General features: G+C 42.8%; 1 protein-coding gene across 4 annotated transcripts in view; it reads left to right on the forward strand.

The window, feature by feature from the left end:
- The window catches only part of SUGCT (succinyl-CoA:glutarate-CoA transferase), a 312,430-nt gene that overhangs the window by 258,284 nt on the left and 35,546 nt on the right, over positions 1–18,600 (forward strand). For all 4 annotated transcript variants that reach the window (XM_083706370.1, XM_083706374.1, XM_083706367.1 and 1 more), the window contains exon 13: positions 3,277–3,340. In XM_083706370.1, coding sequence (XP_083562496.1) covers positions 3,277–3,340 — 64 coding nt within the window. The remainder of the gene's footprint in view (positions 1–3,276; positions 3,341–18,600) is intronic.

Genomic DNA, 18,600 nt, shown 5'->3' on the forward strand with positions numbered 1-18,600 from the left:
TCTTCCATTTGTCCCAGTGTCAGTTTCAGTTTATTGGTTAATTTTTCTAATAAGGCTGTTTCCCATACTATTTGGTACCATTTGTCCGTGCTTACTCCTGACAGGTCTCTCCAGTGTCTGCTTATGATGTTCTGGTTGCTGAGAGTAGGTGGGTTATGAGTTCTTTGTGATGTGAGTGGGCATTGAAGATGCTTAGTAGGGCCAGTTCTGGGGTGAATTTCTAATACTTGCTTGGTTATTTTGCATATTTGTTGTATGGTTGTTGTACAGAATAGTTGGATTTTGGGGCATTCCCACCACATGCGGAGGTATGTACCTGTGGAAGTGCATCCTCTCCAGCATTGTGGTGAGGTTCCTGGGTGTATTAGCGCTAGTTGGCAGACTCATTATCCGATAGTATTGCAAGGAAATCAGGTGTCAGGGAACTGCCATCGGAGAGTCAGGTGGTCGAAGGGCTCAAGGAGGCTAGGAGACCTTCGGATGCGGAGGAAGGAACCAGTAGGGGGAGAGGGAGAGTTCCTGCAAAAACTCAATCGGAGGAATGGCTCCAAGATGTTTCCAGTGAGAACAGCGGGGAGGGCTCAGGACCTCCGCTGGGGACGCCCACTCCGCGCAGGAAACTGTCACGCAGAGAATCCAGAAGGAGAGTTTCCGTCAAGGAACTCTTATGTTGGCGTAAATTCTGGAAGCACCCACTGACGGATTCTGCCAGCGATTGAGGTAGCCATGCACCCATGGCTCCGCGGACTGGGAGAGTTTAGGAACTGATGGCAAAGCTTGGAGGGCTTAAACGCTTACGCACGAGCAGCCCCCTTTTCCCATTACATCAGGCATCGAGTGAGGTTCAATTTATTTTCAAATTGTTTGAAATCTTAATTGGGGAATGAAATTTCAGTTAGATAATTTTATTTCATGTTGATTGTATGTAGATGATGCATTGTTAAATCCTTTAACTCCCTGTACAATAGAGTTACAAGGCATCTTTCTTTAGTTTTGCAGGCAAGCAACCTGAATTTATAGAATTAAAAAATGAGAAAAGGGATAGTATCTATGAGTATATCAATAGAAATATATCTGTATGTAGATCAATCAAATTATTTTTTAAAAAGCAGAATAAACAATTAGATTGTCCTTATATGGTAGGAAATGTAGTTATGGGGAGATTTTTGTCTTTCTGCAAAGAAACAGTAATAAGGGTTTTAATGCCAACAATTAGAGTTTCAGGCTAATGTTGTCTTTAAGAAATCTACTGACCTTGCAAATAAACAAAAAAACGCAAATTCGGTAGTTTCCTTTGCATTCAGAAGTTGGACTGATGGACATCTCGGTTTTGTCTTGGGGAGGATAATAAACAATCGGTTAATGATGAAAGTTTATTTTTCTAACAAGCCACTAAAATTTATGCATGTTAAATTCATGTAGCATATCTGAGTCAAGAAGTGGGGAGATTTGCAGCATGATTCCAAGAGCTTCTCTTGGATCTTTGCAAGACGGAATTGTTGAAAAGAAGTATAGTATACATGGAGAGTTTGTTGTTTCTTTTTTTAAACACACACACACACACCTCACCTCACAATAACTACAGCAATATTCCAAGACAGGTCTGACACATATACCCTTTCTTTATTAAGAGAAAAGATTTGTCTCTTGGCATGTATAACTAGCACACATATTGTACATCAGTCCACTGACTTACTTACTCTGTGGCTGAGATCCAAAGTGTCCAAATGGAAAATAATTGTGCATGAGCACAGAGAGCTGCTCATTTGTCGTCCCAGATGCAGCTCCTTGCACCTTCTCCAAAGATATTTCTGAAGGCTAGCCTCTCCCCCCCCCCCCCCCCGGGCTGCTCAATTGATTTTCAATACAGCATGAAGGCTGCAGCTAGCAGAAGTCAGTAGGATATGCAATGGGTTTGGATGAAACCTGAACTGCAGCAGGTTAATTTAGAGAGATTTAAGGCTTGTCTGAAGCAAAGTAGGTGTTCTTCAAAAGAGTGCAAAGTAGTCTTCCTGAAGCGCTAAGTCCAAGACAAGGACGGCATGTCTCCTGCAAGCTCTCTTGATTCCAACCAGGGCATATCTTTACCAGGGCTCTTTCCCCCTTTACTTTTAGAAACATTGATTTTGGGAAGGATTGCTGTTATTTGATCAGAAAACAAATTCATAGCCTCAGACTTTGTTCAGCATCATTTGTTAACTCCTGTACTTGTTTGTTTGGAATTGTGCAGGCTACTTAACCAAGAAGCACCTCTAAGATTTCCCAACAAAAGCAAAGCAAAGCCCTTTCCTTCTCCCCAGATTCCAAACGCGCGCACGCACCCCCCCCCTTACACAAATGCCCCTGCGCCTTATTTGGCAGAATTTATCCCCTCGGAAAGGGCAACTATGGCCGAAAATTTAATTCAATTCTGTTCAAAGAATAAGGGGGGGAAATTATAGCAGTTACAATTTCTTAAGTAATCAAAATGTAAAGGAAGACTTGAAGGAGAAAATAAATAAATAACACCCTACACTTAATTCTTTGAAATTTGGGAGGCATCATCCACTCAGAAATGGCTTCTATACCTTCGAATTCTATCCAGTTCTGTCAAAAAAGTAAAATAAAAGAAAGGAAAAGTTATAGGCGTTTGCTTGCTTGCCAGTGTAACTGAATGGGAAAACATACAAAGGCTCTAATTTTCTAAGTTTATATGTCAAAAGCCTTACTGAAATCAAGATATAGTATGCTGGCAGCATAAGTCCCTCTCATTCCACATATTGGGTTTAATTGTTCTCTGTCATAAAATAAAGGATGAAATTTCAGTGGCAGTAACAGGGATATTGATGGTGCTAGATTTTTCATTCTTCTTTTGCAATAAAGAGTAATTTAAAATATTACAGCAATACAAAACTGAAATGACAAGCCCCACAACTCCAGTATTTCTCTTTGGCAAGTAAAACTACTGCATGAGATTTGTATTTCTTAAATATAATTAATCATATAGCCTACCTAGAGGGAGCCTGTTCATGTAGCACAGTTTCTACATACAGAGGTCCTTGCCTATTATTTATCAGATGTGACATTTGTATTCAAGTATGTGGGTTATAATAATTGAAGCCATCAGCAACAACTGTGAAATACTGGACAACACAGGGACTTCCAGTACTCCATGCATAAAGCAAATATGTATTGTCCTTCCTTAACGGGGCTTAATCATGAACCATACTTTTAGTTGCAGCTTTCTGTATCACTGGGCGATGCTTACTGTTATATATTTGCTGCTTCTTTTTTTAGGTTCTGCACAATGGACTTGTCATGGAGATGGATCATCCAACAGTAGGGAAGATAGCTGTTCCAGGTAGGCATATTTCCTTCATTTTTTTTTTTCATTTTTTTTTTATGGAAGCCAGCTCCAGAGACTGTTGACCTGAAGCAGGATTATATCTGAGCTAAGGCTGGGCAATATATTGAGATATCATCCCAAACCATAGCTGTCTAGCGTCCCTTATTTGGCGGGACAGTCCCTTATCCCAGCGCCATGTCCCACTGCTGTCCCTTATTGATGATGTCCCTTAAATTTCCCGGGTTTCAAAGGAAGCAGCTCCTCTCCCTCCCTCCCTGCCGGCCAGGGAGGAGAGAGGCTCCAACTGTGTTGCTTGGCTGCGTTGCTCACCCAATAAGGAGTCTAAGATTGACTGGGGGGGTGGAGCTTGCATGCCTTGTGCCGATCAAATTGGCCGCGTTGCCTGGGGACTCGCCTTTGCTCAGCACTTCCCAGCGGAGAGGTGACGGTGGTTTTCCTTGCTGCAGCCCCTTTGCCAGGTTGCTGCGCTGTGGGAACAACAACTTGAGGCTTTGTTTGGCTGCTGGTTGACTAAAATCCCTTATTTTGGCTGCTGATCCCTTATTTTCGAGGCTGCTGGTCCCTTATTTTCAAATCTGTAAGTTGATAGCTATGTCCCAAACCAGTTAGAAGTCCATATGATGATACTGGTTTCATAATTTTTGACCTGGCAATATATTGTGAATCACGATGTATGTGTGTGTGCTCATGCTATGCCAAAATCACGATATGTGAAAAACCTTGAAGCCAGCCAGTGCCTCTACAAAGCTCCATCCTTATTTCAGACATTGTGATATATAGGTATATCACGATGTTTAGCTGGTGATATATCGCAGTGTTGAAAACCAGATATTGCCCAGCCCTAATCTGGGCTGCTGTAAGGGAGCTACAGTTTTCAAAGCTTGATTGCTCTTTTTAACTCTCAGTGCTTCATGCACATGATACCAAACAGTGAATTAAATTATGACACTAAAGGGAAGCCTGTTTCACATCCCAAATGTGAGTTGCTACTGTACCATGGGAGGGATGAGGTGGTTGTGAGATCAGCCGAGTGTGAATGCACCAGTGAAGCCAATCTGGTCTCCTGCTGGTATGTTTGAACCGTGCCAACCTCCCTGCTGTCTCATTGCTCACTCTTCTGCTAAACAGCAGTGGCTCACCTGTTGGGAGGTCAGCTAAATGCCTCCACTCCATCCACTTCTAAACACCTTCCGATTTCTTGGTTGGGTCTTGTATGTCTGAGTATTTCTGCTAGCTGAATGGGCATTAGATTGTCATAAGACCACCAGTGAATTGCGTATGTTCTGCAATATCAATTAAGACCAGTTACTTTCCCTGTTAGATTCTCAAGAAGGCAAGCATGCCTGTTTCAGCCTAGATCATTTCCTAAGGACCATAGTCCAGATGTTTCTGAATGATGCTAGAAAGGTTGTTCCATTTTTGTGGTTACAGTCTCCAGCTCTGTTTCTTCTTTGCGCAATAGTTGTCCTAACTTGATGCATATATGGACCATGTTGCCTGACATAAACTGGGCCTTTATTGGTCAAAATAATTGGCATTGTGCCTCAAAGACAGTGCATTTTCTAGAACTCTTCCAGTAATCCATCTTCCCCAGGAAATAGGCCACTGTACCTGAAACCTCCAGAAAACCATTAAGGGCAGCCCAACAGATGTGGCACTTTGTGTCTAGGCTGTCTTTCCTGTGACCAAGTCTCTCTGATTCCCAGGGAAAGGCAAGGCAAGGAGGTTTGACTTTTGCTTTATGAAAAGGCTCCCTTGAACAAAGTATGGGGACCCCTATCTTGAAAAAAATCTTAGCGTAAGTTTGATGAAATGTTTGTGCTTTGTTTTTATGAATGTTTCTGTTAAACCATCAATGTATGGCAATCCTCAAACCACTTATTCCACAGTAGTCCCTTTGAAGTTAATTGCTTACCCTGGAGTCAGTTGGACTAATCTGGAAAAAAAGCAGTGTATATGTGCACATCTGTGTTTGCTTTAGGTTTACCTTGAGCCGTACATAAATTGTGAACTTATGTGTTTGAAAGAAATGGAAAAATATGGCTGAGCAACAGAAGGATGGTATTTTTCCTAGTGATATGAAGAAAGGGGGGGGTTTCAAAAATAAGGTGGGACTTTTTCTTGTTATGTTGGTACTGTCACTTCTCAAGTTAAAAGTAAGCATGCTGTGTGGAGCGGGAATGAGAAAAGATCTCTGAGATAAATAATGTTTCCTTTCTTCAAATAGTTTTAGTCTCATAATCAAGATGTGCTTGGCAAGGTGAAGCATATTGAGGGCATACAGGAAGGAAAGAGAGAGAGAGGGAGAAGACCAGCATTCAAAATGGGGTTCTGCCAAAAGAGATTAAAAATCAAATGTTTGCCTTTTAATCCACCGAGGGAGGCAGCACACTGTGCTTGTGCTTCAGTGGAAATGTAATTAATCAAAAATATGATTTGAATTGGCTAACATCCAGGTTAGATTACTGCAGTGTAGGATACATGGGGCTGCCTTTGAAGATTAACTAAAAACTTAAATAATTTCAGAATGCAGCAATCAGGCTATTGACCATAATTGCTTTTTGTTGCTATAATATTTTGGCTTCCTGTGTGTTTCCAGACATTACTCAAGCTGCTGATTTTAACTAATAAAGTCTTCTCCTGTTGGAGACCAGGGTTTCAGAGGGAGCACCTACTTCATGATGACCATACCTGTTTATTAAGAGCAAGTTCCCTCCAAGAACCGGGTCAGCAGGGAGTGGCTAGGAGTGTGTCCAGAGGAGGGCAACCAAAATGGTCAAAGGCCTGGAAACGATGCCTTATGAGGAATGGCTAAGGGAGCTGGGCATGTTTAGCCTGGAGAAGAGGAGGTTAAGGGGTGATATGATAGCCATGTTCAAATATATAAAAGGATGTCACATAGAGGAGGGAGAAAGGTTGTTTTCTGCTGCTCCAGAGAAGCGGACACGGAGCAATGGATCCAAACTACAAGAAAGAAGATTCCACCTAAACATTAGGATGAACTTCCTGACAGTAAGAGCTGTTCGACAGTGGAATTTGCTGCCAAGGAGTGTGGTGGAGTCTCCTTCTTTGGAGGTGTTTAAGCAGAGGCTTGACAACCATATGTCAGGAGTGCTCTGATGGTGTTTCCTGCTTGGCAGGGGGTTGGACTCGATGGCCCTTGTGGTCTCTTCCAACTCTATGATTCTATGATTCTAAGGGGGTTTGTGCTGTGCTGGTGCTGTCCCTGGATTTGGTTGCCTGCTGCCCCCTTTGCAGGGTCAAAGCCATTGTATCTGTCTGGTTCAATGAACAACATTTTCCATGAGAGCCAGTGTGGTGTAGTGGTTAGGAGCAGTGGACTCGTAATCTGGTGAACCGGGTTCGCTTCCCCGCTCCTCCACATGCAGCTGCTGGGTGACCTTGGGCCAGTCACACTTCTTTGAAGTCTCTCAGCCCCACTCACCTCACAGAGTGTTTGTTGTGGGGGAGGAAGGGAAAGGAGAATGTTAGCCGCTTTGAGGCTCCTGAAGGGGAATGATAAAGCGGGATATCAAATCCAAACTCTTCTTCTTCATGTAGTTATTGACTGTAAGCTTGATGCTGCGATCCTTTGTGCACTTACTTGGGAGTAAGCCCTTTTGAGCTCTGTGGGAGTTGCTACCAGGTAGAAATGTGCCAGATTGTGCTGTAAGCCACTTATAGCAACAAATAAGGGGATTTGAACATTTCTATCAACAATTTTTAAAGTTGCCATTTTGACATATGAAGATGCAAACTAGAACCTGAAATTCAATTCTTTTAGAAGAAAATATTGGGAAGAAATACCTTGCAGATGGCAACAGGAAAAGTACATAAACTTTTCATGTTGTGTGCAGCCCACAATCTATCTTTTGGAAAGAAAATACTCCTCAAGGGACAAGGTTAAACTGCAAGGAGAGGGAAGGGATGAAAAGGAATGTTCTAATGGCTGTCAACAAACGTAGGAAGAACAGGCAGAAATGTGAGTTTTCACATAGGTAAATGACAGTACTACCCAAAGCTTAGCTAACCTAAACTTGATTAAAACTCAAAACCCGTGACAGTGCATTGAAATTAAAATAAATCATCTTATCCTCTGATAATTTCCCTTTTAGAGGAGCCTCTTTAAATGGCTCTTTGCACTGAAGCAGATCGCTAAATGGTTCTTTTAGACAGTTGTACTGGAGAAGCACCAGTCTTTTGTAACTCGGGGTGAATATGCCTGAATATAATGCACTAGTATAGCCATGTCCTGATGGTATAAAGTACAGAAATAGTTCACTTAGTGTTATCAGCAACCCTTTAAGAGAATTTTCCATTTAGACATTCCTGTGCCATATGATGAAGCCCATGTCTACAAACCTACTGGCAGCCGCCAAATCCAGAGTGACTGATACTTTGCATGTGCTTCCTTTGTCAACCTACAATGCTAAATCTGGATCTAAACTCCATAATGCTATGCATAGGAAGCTGATTTGCTCTCCAAACTTGCTTTTGGGGGAGCCAGAAAATGGGTTGTAACAAATTTCCCAGACAGCTGGAAAAGGAACTACCTTTTCTCTATGGAATTATGTTGTTCTGTTGCCATTAGCATAGCATAAAGGCAGTGTTCCCCCTAGATCAGGAATAGGGAGTATTTTTACTCAGCACGTGTTTCGTAATCCCAGTGATGGGACTGAACAGGAAGAGTAGCTTTTCGCAGAGATATTCCAGAGTGTCAGGGCAGGAGGTGTTTATGTCCTGGGCAGCAAAAGAGCCTCACTGGCTCATCATCTCATGTCCAGCTGCCATTTTGAGATAAGGATGGTGCTGAAGGAAGGCTCACATTTAGCAGGATTTTTCCTGTCTAGGCTCATTATTTGCCTGTTTCTATCAGAATGCGGGGACACAAGGAGGTTGATAACAACCACAACTTGTTGAACTGCACCAGAGAGGTCTAGGAGATTAAGGATGAGAGCAGCTGAGCAGCCACAGCAGTGGACCTCATAAAACTCAGATATTCAAATGGAGTCTGAATTGTAGCATCCCTTTTCTCTTGGGATTTCTTACATAACTTCTATGATTATCTCTTTGTCCAACTGAACCTCTTCAAGGGGAGCAAGAGAAATAATTTCTACCTTCCTTCTATTTTGTTGGTGTTAGACAGAATACAAGATACTCTAACTTCCAGGCAAGACTGTTCAGCAGCCCCCAACACACATTAATTGCATTAATTTGCATCTGACCATCACTGCCAGGAGTACCCCACACACTGCTCTCCAGATGTTGTTGGACTACAATTCCTGCCATCCCTCACCATTGGCCAGGCTGGTGCTCCTGCTTGGAGTTTGAAATCCAACATCTGCAGGGCACCATGTTGGCCACTCTTGGTCTACACACACACACACACACACACACACACAGAGAGAGAGAGAGATGGTGATAATATTGATACATTTGTAGGATTTCATGAGACATCTAGCCATGAAGATTCATTAACATTGCATTTCAGTGATGGCCAGCAGTGGCTCGTGTTGTTCTTAGCAGTCACATTAAACTCCAGAAAGAGAAAATAGACTGGGAAATGGTGGTCAGGCTTTTATTGGATAGAATGTAATGGATATACACAATAAAACATAATGTTAGCTATAGGCCTCTTTTATCAGGCTGTTAGCAAATGCGGTGGGGGGCAGAGTGAAGGGGGGGAGAACGAGATATATGGAGGACAACTAGATATATGGACAGAGACAAATGTTGCTTGAAAAATGTTGCCTTCCATTGAGGGATTTTGCAGGAAATTAAGGAAGTCTGCACTACATGACATTGTTTCCTGCAGCTAGGAGATCTCACACAATAGGAACAACAACAACAGAATTTGCGGGTTCGGAGGGGGGATATATTCCTTTCCATTTGCAGGGAGCACCTCTGCCTGAACTTCTGATCCTGTCTGCTTCTCATCACACATTCCTTTTTTTGTGCATAGCTGATGTTGCTTGAGAAATTTTAATTTCGCTTCACTATTTATGGCACATTGGAGACAAACAGCCTCACCAGCATTACCATTACTTCATTCGTCTTTTTTAGTCATCAGTGCTGACTGCTTATGTCTTTTACATTCACAGGGCTGATTTCAATTTTAAGGAATTCGGTGCCTTTTCAGGAACTCCACAGAAACGATGCATGTCAACTCATTTGGCAGAAGTCTCAAAGCTGGGAGTGAGGGGGGGTGGGGAGAGAAACTTTAATAAATATGTAATAAGGTGACTGACAGTGATTAGTGATCATAGATCCCAAAAAGAGAGGAGAGGGGAGAAAGGAAGACAAAGGCTAAATTGCTGAAAGGTTTTGTTTTTAACTTGCTGTTTTCTATTTTTTGTGGGTGGCAATTTTAAGCGTGGCTTCTGTCTTTTGCAAATAAATTTTTAATAGCTGCTTATAGCTGCTTCGGGGACTCTTTTAATTGAGAATCAGAACAAAAGAGTAAAAGATGAGCAAACCTTTTTGAACTTGTAATCTTTTAACTTGGACCACAGCAAGATCTTTTTCTTTTACAGAAACGTGCAATCAGTACCAGAATTCCCTGGAAATGGTACCAGTTCAGATGCAATGCTAAACCATGGCAGGTGTGAAAAGGAGATAGGAAGCATCCACTTCCTGTTTTTAACCACCCATGGTTTATCATTATATCCAGAAACATCAGCTTCAACAGCATAGACCAGATCTTTAACTGGGCATGGGAGAGAGGGCTGGGCTCAACCTCCCAAGAAGGTGATCAGGACTATTGCAACTAGCCATTTGTGTGAGATTTCCCATTGAGGGCTGGGAATTATTCACTCTCTCTAGGGCTGCATGTTTCTACCATGCACAGCAGCTATTTTGGTACAGGATTTCTGACCCAATAAGGAAATGCACACGTAGGAGTCAGCTTCCATAAGGCTGCTGCTTTCTGTGGTTTGGGAGCGAGGGAAGGAAATTCTCAGAATGCTCCTCACACAAATTCAATTTAATTCAAATGGGACTAGCAGGCGACAAGACTTCAGTGGAATGTGGACTCTGATTCTTTAGATTTATGAAATTATTATTATTTTACTTCTTGTCTTACTTACAAATTGCTTTGAGTCACAACAAGGCTTACCAGACGCTTTAAAACTTTGTTGTGTTGATCATGCTAATAGAAAGTTGCTGCTGTTTAGTCACATGGCCTTGTGGGGATTCAGTCCCTCAAATAACACAGGACGTCAAGTCTCTCCTAGGGGGGTTAGAAAAGAAATGCAACTGGGGTGTGTTTTCTCTTCCAGTGTGTGTCTCTAAGTGTGTGTTCCTTCATTTCTCCCAAGGGAAAAATTAGTGTGCTTTATTAAATATTTAGGAATTTATTTTCAATATAATTTAGGCTGGAAAGCGCACGTTGAATATCTTCAAAACAAGACAAAAGCCCTATCACACTCCCTCCTCCGTTTTTTCTACTCTGAGGGCGCCTTATTCATCCCTGCGGCCTTGAAAGTGTATAGCATCAAAGTGATGGCCACAATGGCCTATGCTGCACCTTTATGGGCTGCCTTTGCAAACCTCTCACCTTTAGAGTCACTTCAAAGCCAATTCTTACGCCGACTTCTAAAATTACCAACATGCATAAGTAATGCAGCTATTCGCTTAGAAATGAAGATCCCCTCAGTGGAGTTAGTTATATGGAGGAGAGTTTTGATTTATTGGATATCCCTATGGCATAAACTCCCGAACCACTATCTCATTCAATGCATGTGGCGAGATGACTTCACAAATTTGTGGTCAGGAAAAATCCATGCCAAATTGCTGTCCTACGAGATCTCACCCACTGAATTGCTCAAACTGGATCTAAATGTGGCAAAAAGGTGTATAAATCAAAGGCTGGATGATGCGGAGCTATACCAAAATTTCGTAGCTGGTGGTGGAGCCTGCTCACCATTAAATTTCGGCATAACCCCTATCTACCGTGCTCCGTCCTACTTAACATCGCTTATGGCCGCGTCTCACCGATATGCCTTCATTAGAGCTAGGTTCAATGTCTTTCCAACAAACGTGCTGAGACATAGATTCACTAAGGGCCAAGTCCCTTCAATGTGTGCTTGTGAAATGAAAACATCAGAATCTCTACATCATGCAATGTTTATCTGCCCTTTGTACAGTTCAGCCCGTGCTAGTATACTAAACCCCATAATCCAGCCTATGGCTGACAAACCAGTAGACCTACAGCTTGCCTGGGTTCTTCAAGATGTGGATCCTTATATTACCCTACAGGTTGCTAAATTCCTAACAGCCGTCCTCTCGTACAAGAGACGGAATGGAATGTTAGCTGATTATTGATAGTTATAAGAATTTTCTATAATGACATCAGATATTGATTTTAGTGTAGTGCCTAAAATTTTTAATCTTAATCTTAATCTTAAACTTTTCTTATGAATGGCTAATATCTGTCCTTGTGAATTGTGAACTGTGTTATACTACTTGTGGTTTGTACGAGTCCGCTGTTTTATTTGATTTGTTTTGTTTTGTTGTGTTGTGTTTCATGATGGGCGTAAAGCCGAATAAACATTTTGATTGATTGATTGAATCCTATACCAATTCACCCAGGAGTAAGTCAGTGGGATGGACTTCTGAGTAGACATTATAGGCTTTCATTGACAGATGCAGAGACAGTTCACACATCTCTGTGCTAGAAGGTGTGTGGGCTCAGGTTAGAGTTTTCTAAACAGACGTGGGAAACACTTGGTAAATTTCTCAGGTGCTTCCAGAAAAGAGCTTATTGTGGAGTCAGTGCTGGTCACGCACACAAGTTTTCTGCAAACAAGTGTCTACATGATGTTGTTGTCAGCAAAATACCCTCCACATTTCCTCTTGCCAAAGTAAATCTGATGAATAAAAATCCCCCATTAGATACCTGCTGTCCATGTTAAATGTGAAAGCTCATTAGCACCCTATTTTGGGGTAGTTTGTTGTAAGTGTGTGACATTTTGGTGTGGTGGCCTCCTCACCTGAGCACAACTAGCCATGTTATTATCTGCAGCCCAAGTGACATGGATGTGCCTTTTCCCAACAATTGCCACATTCAACCCAGTGAGGAAGAGCTGTTTTCTCAAGAAGATCCACACATATCAGGAATTACCATGGAGACTAGTTGCAGTGCATACATTATTTCCAGATTCAGGTAGGTAGCCGTGTTGGTCTGACGCAGTCGAAATAAAAATAAAATTTAAAAAATTGTCCAGTAGCACCTTAAAGAACAACTAAGTTAGGTCCAGTCGCAGACTACTCTGGGGTTGTGGCGCTCATCTTGCTTTACTGGCCAAGGGAGCTGGCGTTTGTCCGCAGACAGCTTCCAGGTCATGTGGCCAGCAGCACTCATGAACCAGAGCAGCACTCAGAAACACCATTTACCTTCCCACTGGAGCGGTACCTATTTATCTACTTGCACTTGACGTGCTTTCGAACCGCTAGGTTGGCAGGAGCAGGGACACTTAGTTTGTCTCTAAGGTGCTACTGGACAATTTTTTAATTTATTTCAACTGCATGCATCATGTTCATTTTAAAGAGAGAGAGAGAGAGAGAGAGAGAGAGAGAGAGAGGCCTTCTACAATTCCTCTTTATCATCATTGGGCTTGCCTTAGATGGATAAATAAGACCACAGTATTAATGTTATTATGGGTATGCATACATTTGTTTCTAGAGCTAAAGCTCAACTGAAGGGATGTTTTCTTACTAATTTCTGCAAACAGTATAAATTGTATGTGTTCCTCTGTGTGTCTGTGTATATGCACATGCATGCACGTGCGCACACACACACACAGTAATTCACCTTCAGACATTCTCTCAAAAAGCAAATTCCTTCAACTCTTGAATGGTAACATTTATTTTTCTCCATCAACCATGTGTTTCTGCCTGTTTTTGTTTTAACTGTATGGTTTAGATTGTACTATCAACATTTCCTGGGGTGCCAATTAGCAAAGAAGAGCTGTTTTTACTTCATTGTGTTTTAAATCTTAATAAAACCAAGGAAGCTGAGTTTGTTTGACAGATCTTCCTGCTGAGAAATATGCCCACCAAAGATGACATGTTCAATGGGAATGTTTATTCATAGGAATCCAATTATTTCAGGAGTAAACATTTTTAATAGGCCTGCACCTTTATCCCAAACATTTGTACTGGTGTTGCTGTCTGCAGTGTTAATCACTGACATTGTGTAATCCTGTTGAGTTTTATTGTTATCGTCTGTTTTTTCCACCATGTATATATGGTGCAGTCCAGTCCAGTCCAGCTACCCTGTGCATAAACAAACAAAAGAAGAGCAATCCTAGTTTTATCACGATTGCCTGCCACCCTGACATATCATTCCACATGATGCTCTGACATCATCAGCCGCTGCATCTCATCCTAGATCTTAACTTGGCTGTTTCTGTGTTCCTAAAGTTTCACCAAGCACTTTTCTCTTCCTCCTTGTGACAAACTCAGCCAGGTGCTTAGCTGATCCTTAGTGGGCTATTGTAAAACATGCATGCGGGCCTCGTGTGCATTGTAAAATAACCAAATTACTTCAACACACATACATTTCAAGTATCGTTATGATCTTTCATAATTAGTGAGTAGGAAAAATGTTTTCCACTGCCTGCAGTGAAGCTCCATACCATTAAAAATAAGGACATGTTTTCAATATTTAGATAATTTCACTTAAGTGTTAAAGGCACTGGAGGTTGACTAGATGCATTCTTTCATGCACTCCCCACATATTTCTTCCAAATGGAGACCAGCACAAACCCGTCCCCTAAGAACAGAAACGAGGCATGGACATTTACAGTTCACAGATCTTCGTACATTTGCAAAATGTTGCACAGGCTTTTATTTTGATTCCCACCCTTCCCCCCCTTTATTCACATTAAAAGCTGGACTTTTAAAATAAGTGTGAGAACTCAAATATAGTCAGAGCCTGTTCCATTCATTGCTTTTAAATTAATATGGAACACAAATAGTGCAATCCTACCAGACCAGACCCACGCACCTCCAAAACCCAATGTCTGCAACAACGTGTTGTCAGAATCGCATCCATCTCAGATTCGAGGGAGACCTCTGAAGAAAAGGCATGGAATTATGTGTAGTACAGCTGGGGGACCTGGAAAACCCCACAAAACTCCCAGAAGTGCCTTGGCTCAGGAAACACCTCCCAATGACTCATCCAATCACAGCCTTAATCCCCAGTTTTCCTTCTTCATCACCCAAAACTCAAAAGCGAAGGTTGCAACAGAATTGGTGGAAAGACCAGATTCAACTCATGTGCACTGGAGGAGGGAGAAGACTCAGCTGTGTGACCCATCAGATGGCCAGAAAGTGGACTCTGGACCCTTTTTGCTACTTTAACAGCTCCTTAGTGTCCAGATCACTTTCTCACCTCCAGAAATCCCCAGCTCAGCTCCCATTGCGTGGCGCCTCCCACCAGTAGAAATAAAGACACAGGACACAGTAATTTAGGTTAATGGGCTAAAATTAGGCCACAACTTTATTGGTTACAGGTGATGAGCGGTATTGGCTTAGGCATTGGTCCTATCGACTATCCGGCTTCAGCCTGCTTGCCTGAAGACCGGGAAGGGTTAACACCAGCAGGGGGAGCCCTGCTGATGCACATCAACTAGGATCTCCTCCGGGGTCACTGCTTGGGGGCGTGCCTTGGGCCCTGGCCTCCATAGGCTTTGGACGCAGCCATGCCCCCCGGAATCCTTTACCGGACTACCCTTCAATATCCGGGGGAGGTGATGGCGCTCCCCCCCAATACATCTACATAACAATACCCATACCAATGCCTAACCGCCACCTGAGCAAAGCTCGCCGCCAATACCCTCAAACTTGCAACCAATCCCTAATCCCAGCCATCATATTCGCCATCCACACATCGTTTCCCGCATCAGAAAGATGTACACCATCCTCTCAGTAGAGGGCCACTTTGCGGCCAAAGAGGGAGATTCCCGGCCGCGCTTGCCTTAAATGAGGCAAGCCACACCCCCTGGGCCAGCCAATTGGCTGGCCTGGGGATGACGCAGCCAATGATTTCCCAGATCGCACGGGGCTGGGAGCCAGCCTCCGCAGGCATGTTGGGGGCGTGATGTCCACAACACCACCTCCTCCCGAGGTCAGAAGTGGCTTTCTCACTCCAGTACCAGTGCCAATACCTTTACTACTAGGTCCTGGCTTTCAGGACAGACAATCAAACAAAATGTAAAAGTAAAGGTAAAGGTACCCCTGCCCATACGGGCCAGTCTTGACAGACTCTGGGGTTGTGCGCCCATCTCACTTAAGAGGCCAGGGGCCAGCGCTGTCCGGAGACACTTCCGGGTCACGTGGCCAGCGTGACATCGCTGCTCTGGCGAGCCAGAGCCGCACACGGAAACGCCGTTTACCTTCCCGCCAGTAAGCGGTCCCTATTTATCTACTTGCACCCGGAGGTGCTTTCGAACTGCTAGGTTGGCAGGCGCTGGGACCGAGCAGCGGGAGCGCACCCCGCCGCAGGGATTCGAACCGCGACCTTTCGATCGGCAAGTCCTAGGCTCTGAGGCTTTAACCCACAGCGCCACCTGAGTCTCATCCAAAACTCCATTTCTTGCTTACTCACTTGCTATGTGATGAAAATATTTGTCATTTATATAGCAATCTTTGATTGCTTTAACCTTCTTTGTACACTTTAACCCTTACAAAATAGGTCAGTGTTGTTTTCCCTTTAGTGGCGGGGGATGGGCTGAAGTGGGAAGAATAGTGACTTGCCTCAAGTCCAGGCATGGGCAAACGTGGCCCTCCAGATGTTTTGGGACTACAATTCCCATCATCCCTAGCTAACAGGACCAGTGGTCAGGGATGATGGGGGTTGTAGTCCCAAAACATCTGGAGGGCTGAGTTTGCCTATGCCTGCTCAAGTCCCATTGTGAGTCCATGACTGGCACTTAACAGCAAGAGTGCATCAGTTGATGGCGAGCTGTGTGCAAAGGAAACACTGGCCCAGTCTGGACATATACTTGGAGATGGTTTAGTGCTATGTGAATAAGCCTGCCTGGACCTCAAGCTCAAGCACTCCTCCCTCCATTCTCGTCCTCTGATCTGTTTCATCTCTTTGCAGAAGCTGATTGTCATTTGAAAAAGAGAAAAAGTGAGCAAACCTATAATTGGAGGGATGGGGAACTATCTGAGGCAGTAGGTCTTTAAATACCAGTTGCTGGTAAGGACAAGTAAGGAGAGTGCTGTTGCACTCAGGTCCCCTGGGCATCTGGTTGGTCACCATGAAAATAGGATGCTGGACTAGATGACCTTTGACCTTGTCTAGCTTGGCTCTTACTACATGAGGGCCACACCTGTAGATCCAAAGTAGGCCTGTCTTTCACAACATCTGATTCTGACCATGAGGCTGGAGGAACATGACCCTCTTGGAAGAGGCCATGTGGGGCCTGTCTCAGAGCTCTGACTTGGTAGTGGTGCTACTGGCTCTGACTTAACTATACTTGAGGAATTTTATCTTCATGAATTCTGAAATGAGCCAGCCTGATACAAACCTCCCAGGCTAATGTGTGGATTGGAATTTTCATACTTCCTGAATGTTCTGGTGCAGTTTTGGCTACATATTATGACACGTATAAAAATGTGTATTTTGAGAGAAAGTCATTAAAAATACATATTTAAATGGAAATTCTTGTGCAGAGTTCGCTTTCTTGAAAATCAGTAATAGCAGTGGGGTGAAACAAGCTAGCAATTGAATACATGCAACAGTAATAGACTGATGTATCAATCCGAACTCTGACTTATATTCATGGAATAAATAAATGTATCTGTTTTTATTGACAAGGAGCCCTAGTGGAATTTTGTAGCCATTCTGTGTTAAGAAGTTGCACATATTAGATAACCTGCCCCATGGTCACATTTGGACTCAGTAAGTTTGCAAAAGGAGGGATTCTGGCCAGCATTCAAGATTCTGTGTTTGTGGCCACTGTGGGGAACATAGAAGGTAAGGATGAGGCATAGGATTTAATAGTGGTAATATATTTACTTTTGCTACTTTCCTAGCTTGCTAGTCAAAGTTTAGTGGTGTAATTCCTGAAAGAGAATTTTTACTTCCTGGCTTTCATTTGCTCCACAAATCAAAGTCCCCATAAACTCTGCTGTAGGATCTATTCATTCCCTGTTTTTATACCTGCAAATGTTTTTAGTTTAGCAGGCAGCTCTTGGGTGCCCCTTTTCCTTAGGATTCTCTGATAGCGATCATTCAAGGCTTTGTCTTTGCCCCTCCATTTCTACTGGGTCTATTAGGGTTTTAGAGATCAAGGACCTGCTAGATAAAGTTCTGGTCTGCAGCATAAGCAGTGAGCTTGGCAATTAAGAACGGAATAATGTCTATTTTGTATTGAAATGCTGTTTTAAATTAACCAATCACACAATCGCAGGCAGGCAGTTATATTTAATACCACAGTTATTTCTGGGTAGACAGATATAATTTGTGTACTATTCAAACAGCCTTTGAAAGACTTATGAGTTTTGATTATGTGCTGGCTTATCCTCCAAGCTCAGATTTCCAATCTTTTCTAAATACAGCAACTGTGAAATGTAATGACTGAGGCATGTTGGCATAAAACACAGATTTGTCCTAAACTTCCTGATATAATGGATATAGCCTGCTTGCCAGCTGTGTTCTCCCACTTTGTAACGTTTAGTTTGAATAAAATTTTTTTTAGAAAAAATAATAATTTGGAGCAGTTACTAGCTATATATTGATATAGTCAGTGCAATAACAAGGTGCAATAACTAAGGTTCTTTCCAGGCCCCTTCCACTTCACTGTTGCACAGTAACAGTGCAATGGAACCAAGTTCTTTTGAGATAGTTAAGAACATGTTAAATTTCTCATTGACATCAGTGGGGTTTATATGTGCTTAACTTTGGTTGGACTGTGCTATGAATGTGCAGCTATGACTCTTCTGCAAGGATTCAAAGATCTTCCCTTAAGGTTAGACTTGCAATTTCCTAGCATTCACACTACAGATGTTTTGCTGTGTTGAAATGTTGAACCTTCCCCGTTTAGTGCAGATGGTACAGATGTGATGTGCGGAGGAATGCAGTCACTCAGTTATCAGGGAGCAAGGGGTAGACCCTAATATTTAGGGAAAATCCCTATTGGGATGGAGGGAACACCACAAATAACCCAATGAAATCTGAGTGTGCTTAATGTCCACAGAATGCTGTCTGTCTGTAGTGGGCTGAGTGTGGAGGAACAGAAAAC

The sequence above is a fragment of the Podarcis gaigeae genome (assembly GCF_964106915.1).
Source record: "Podarcis gaigeae genome assembly, chromosome: 12".
NCBI lineage: Eukaryota > Metazoa > Chordata > Lepidosauria > Squamata > Lacertidae > Podarcis > Podarcis gaigeae.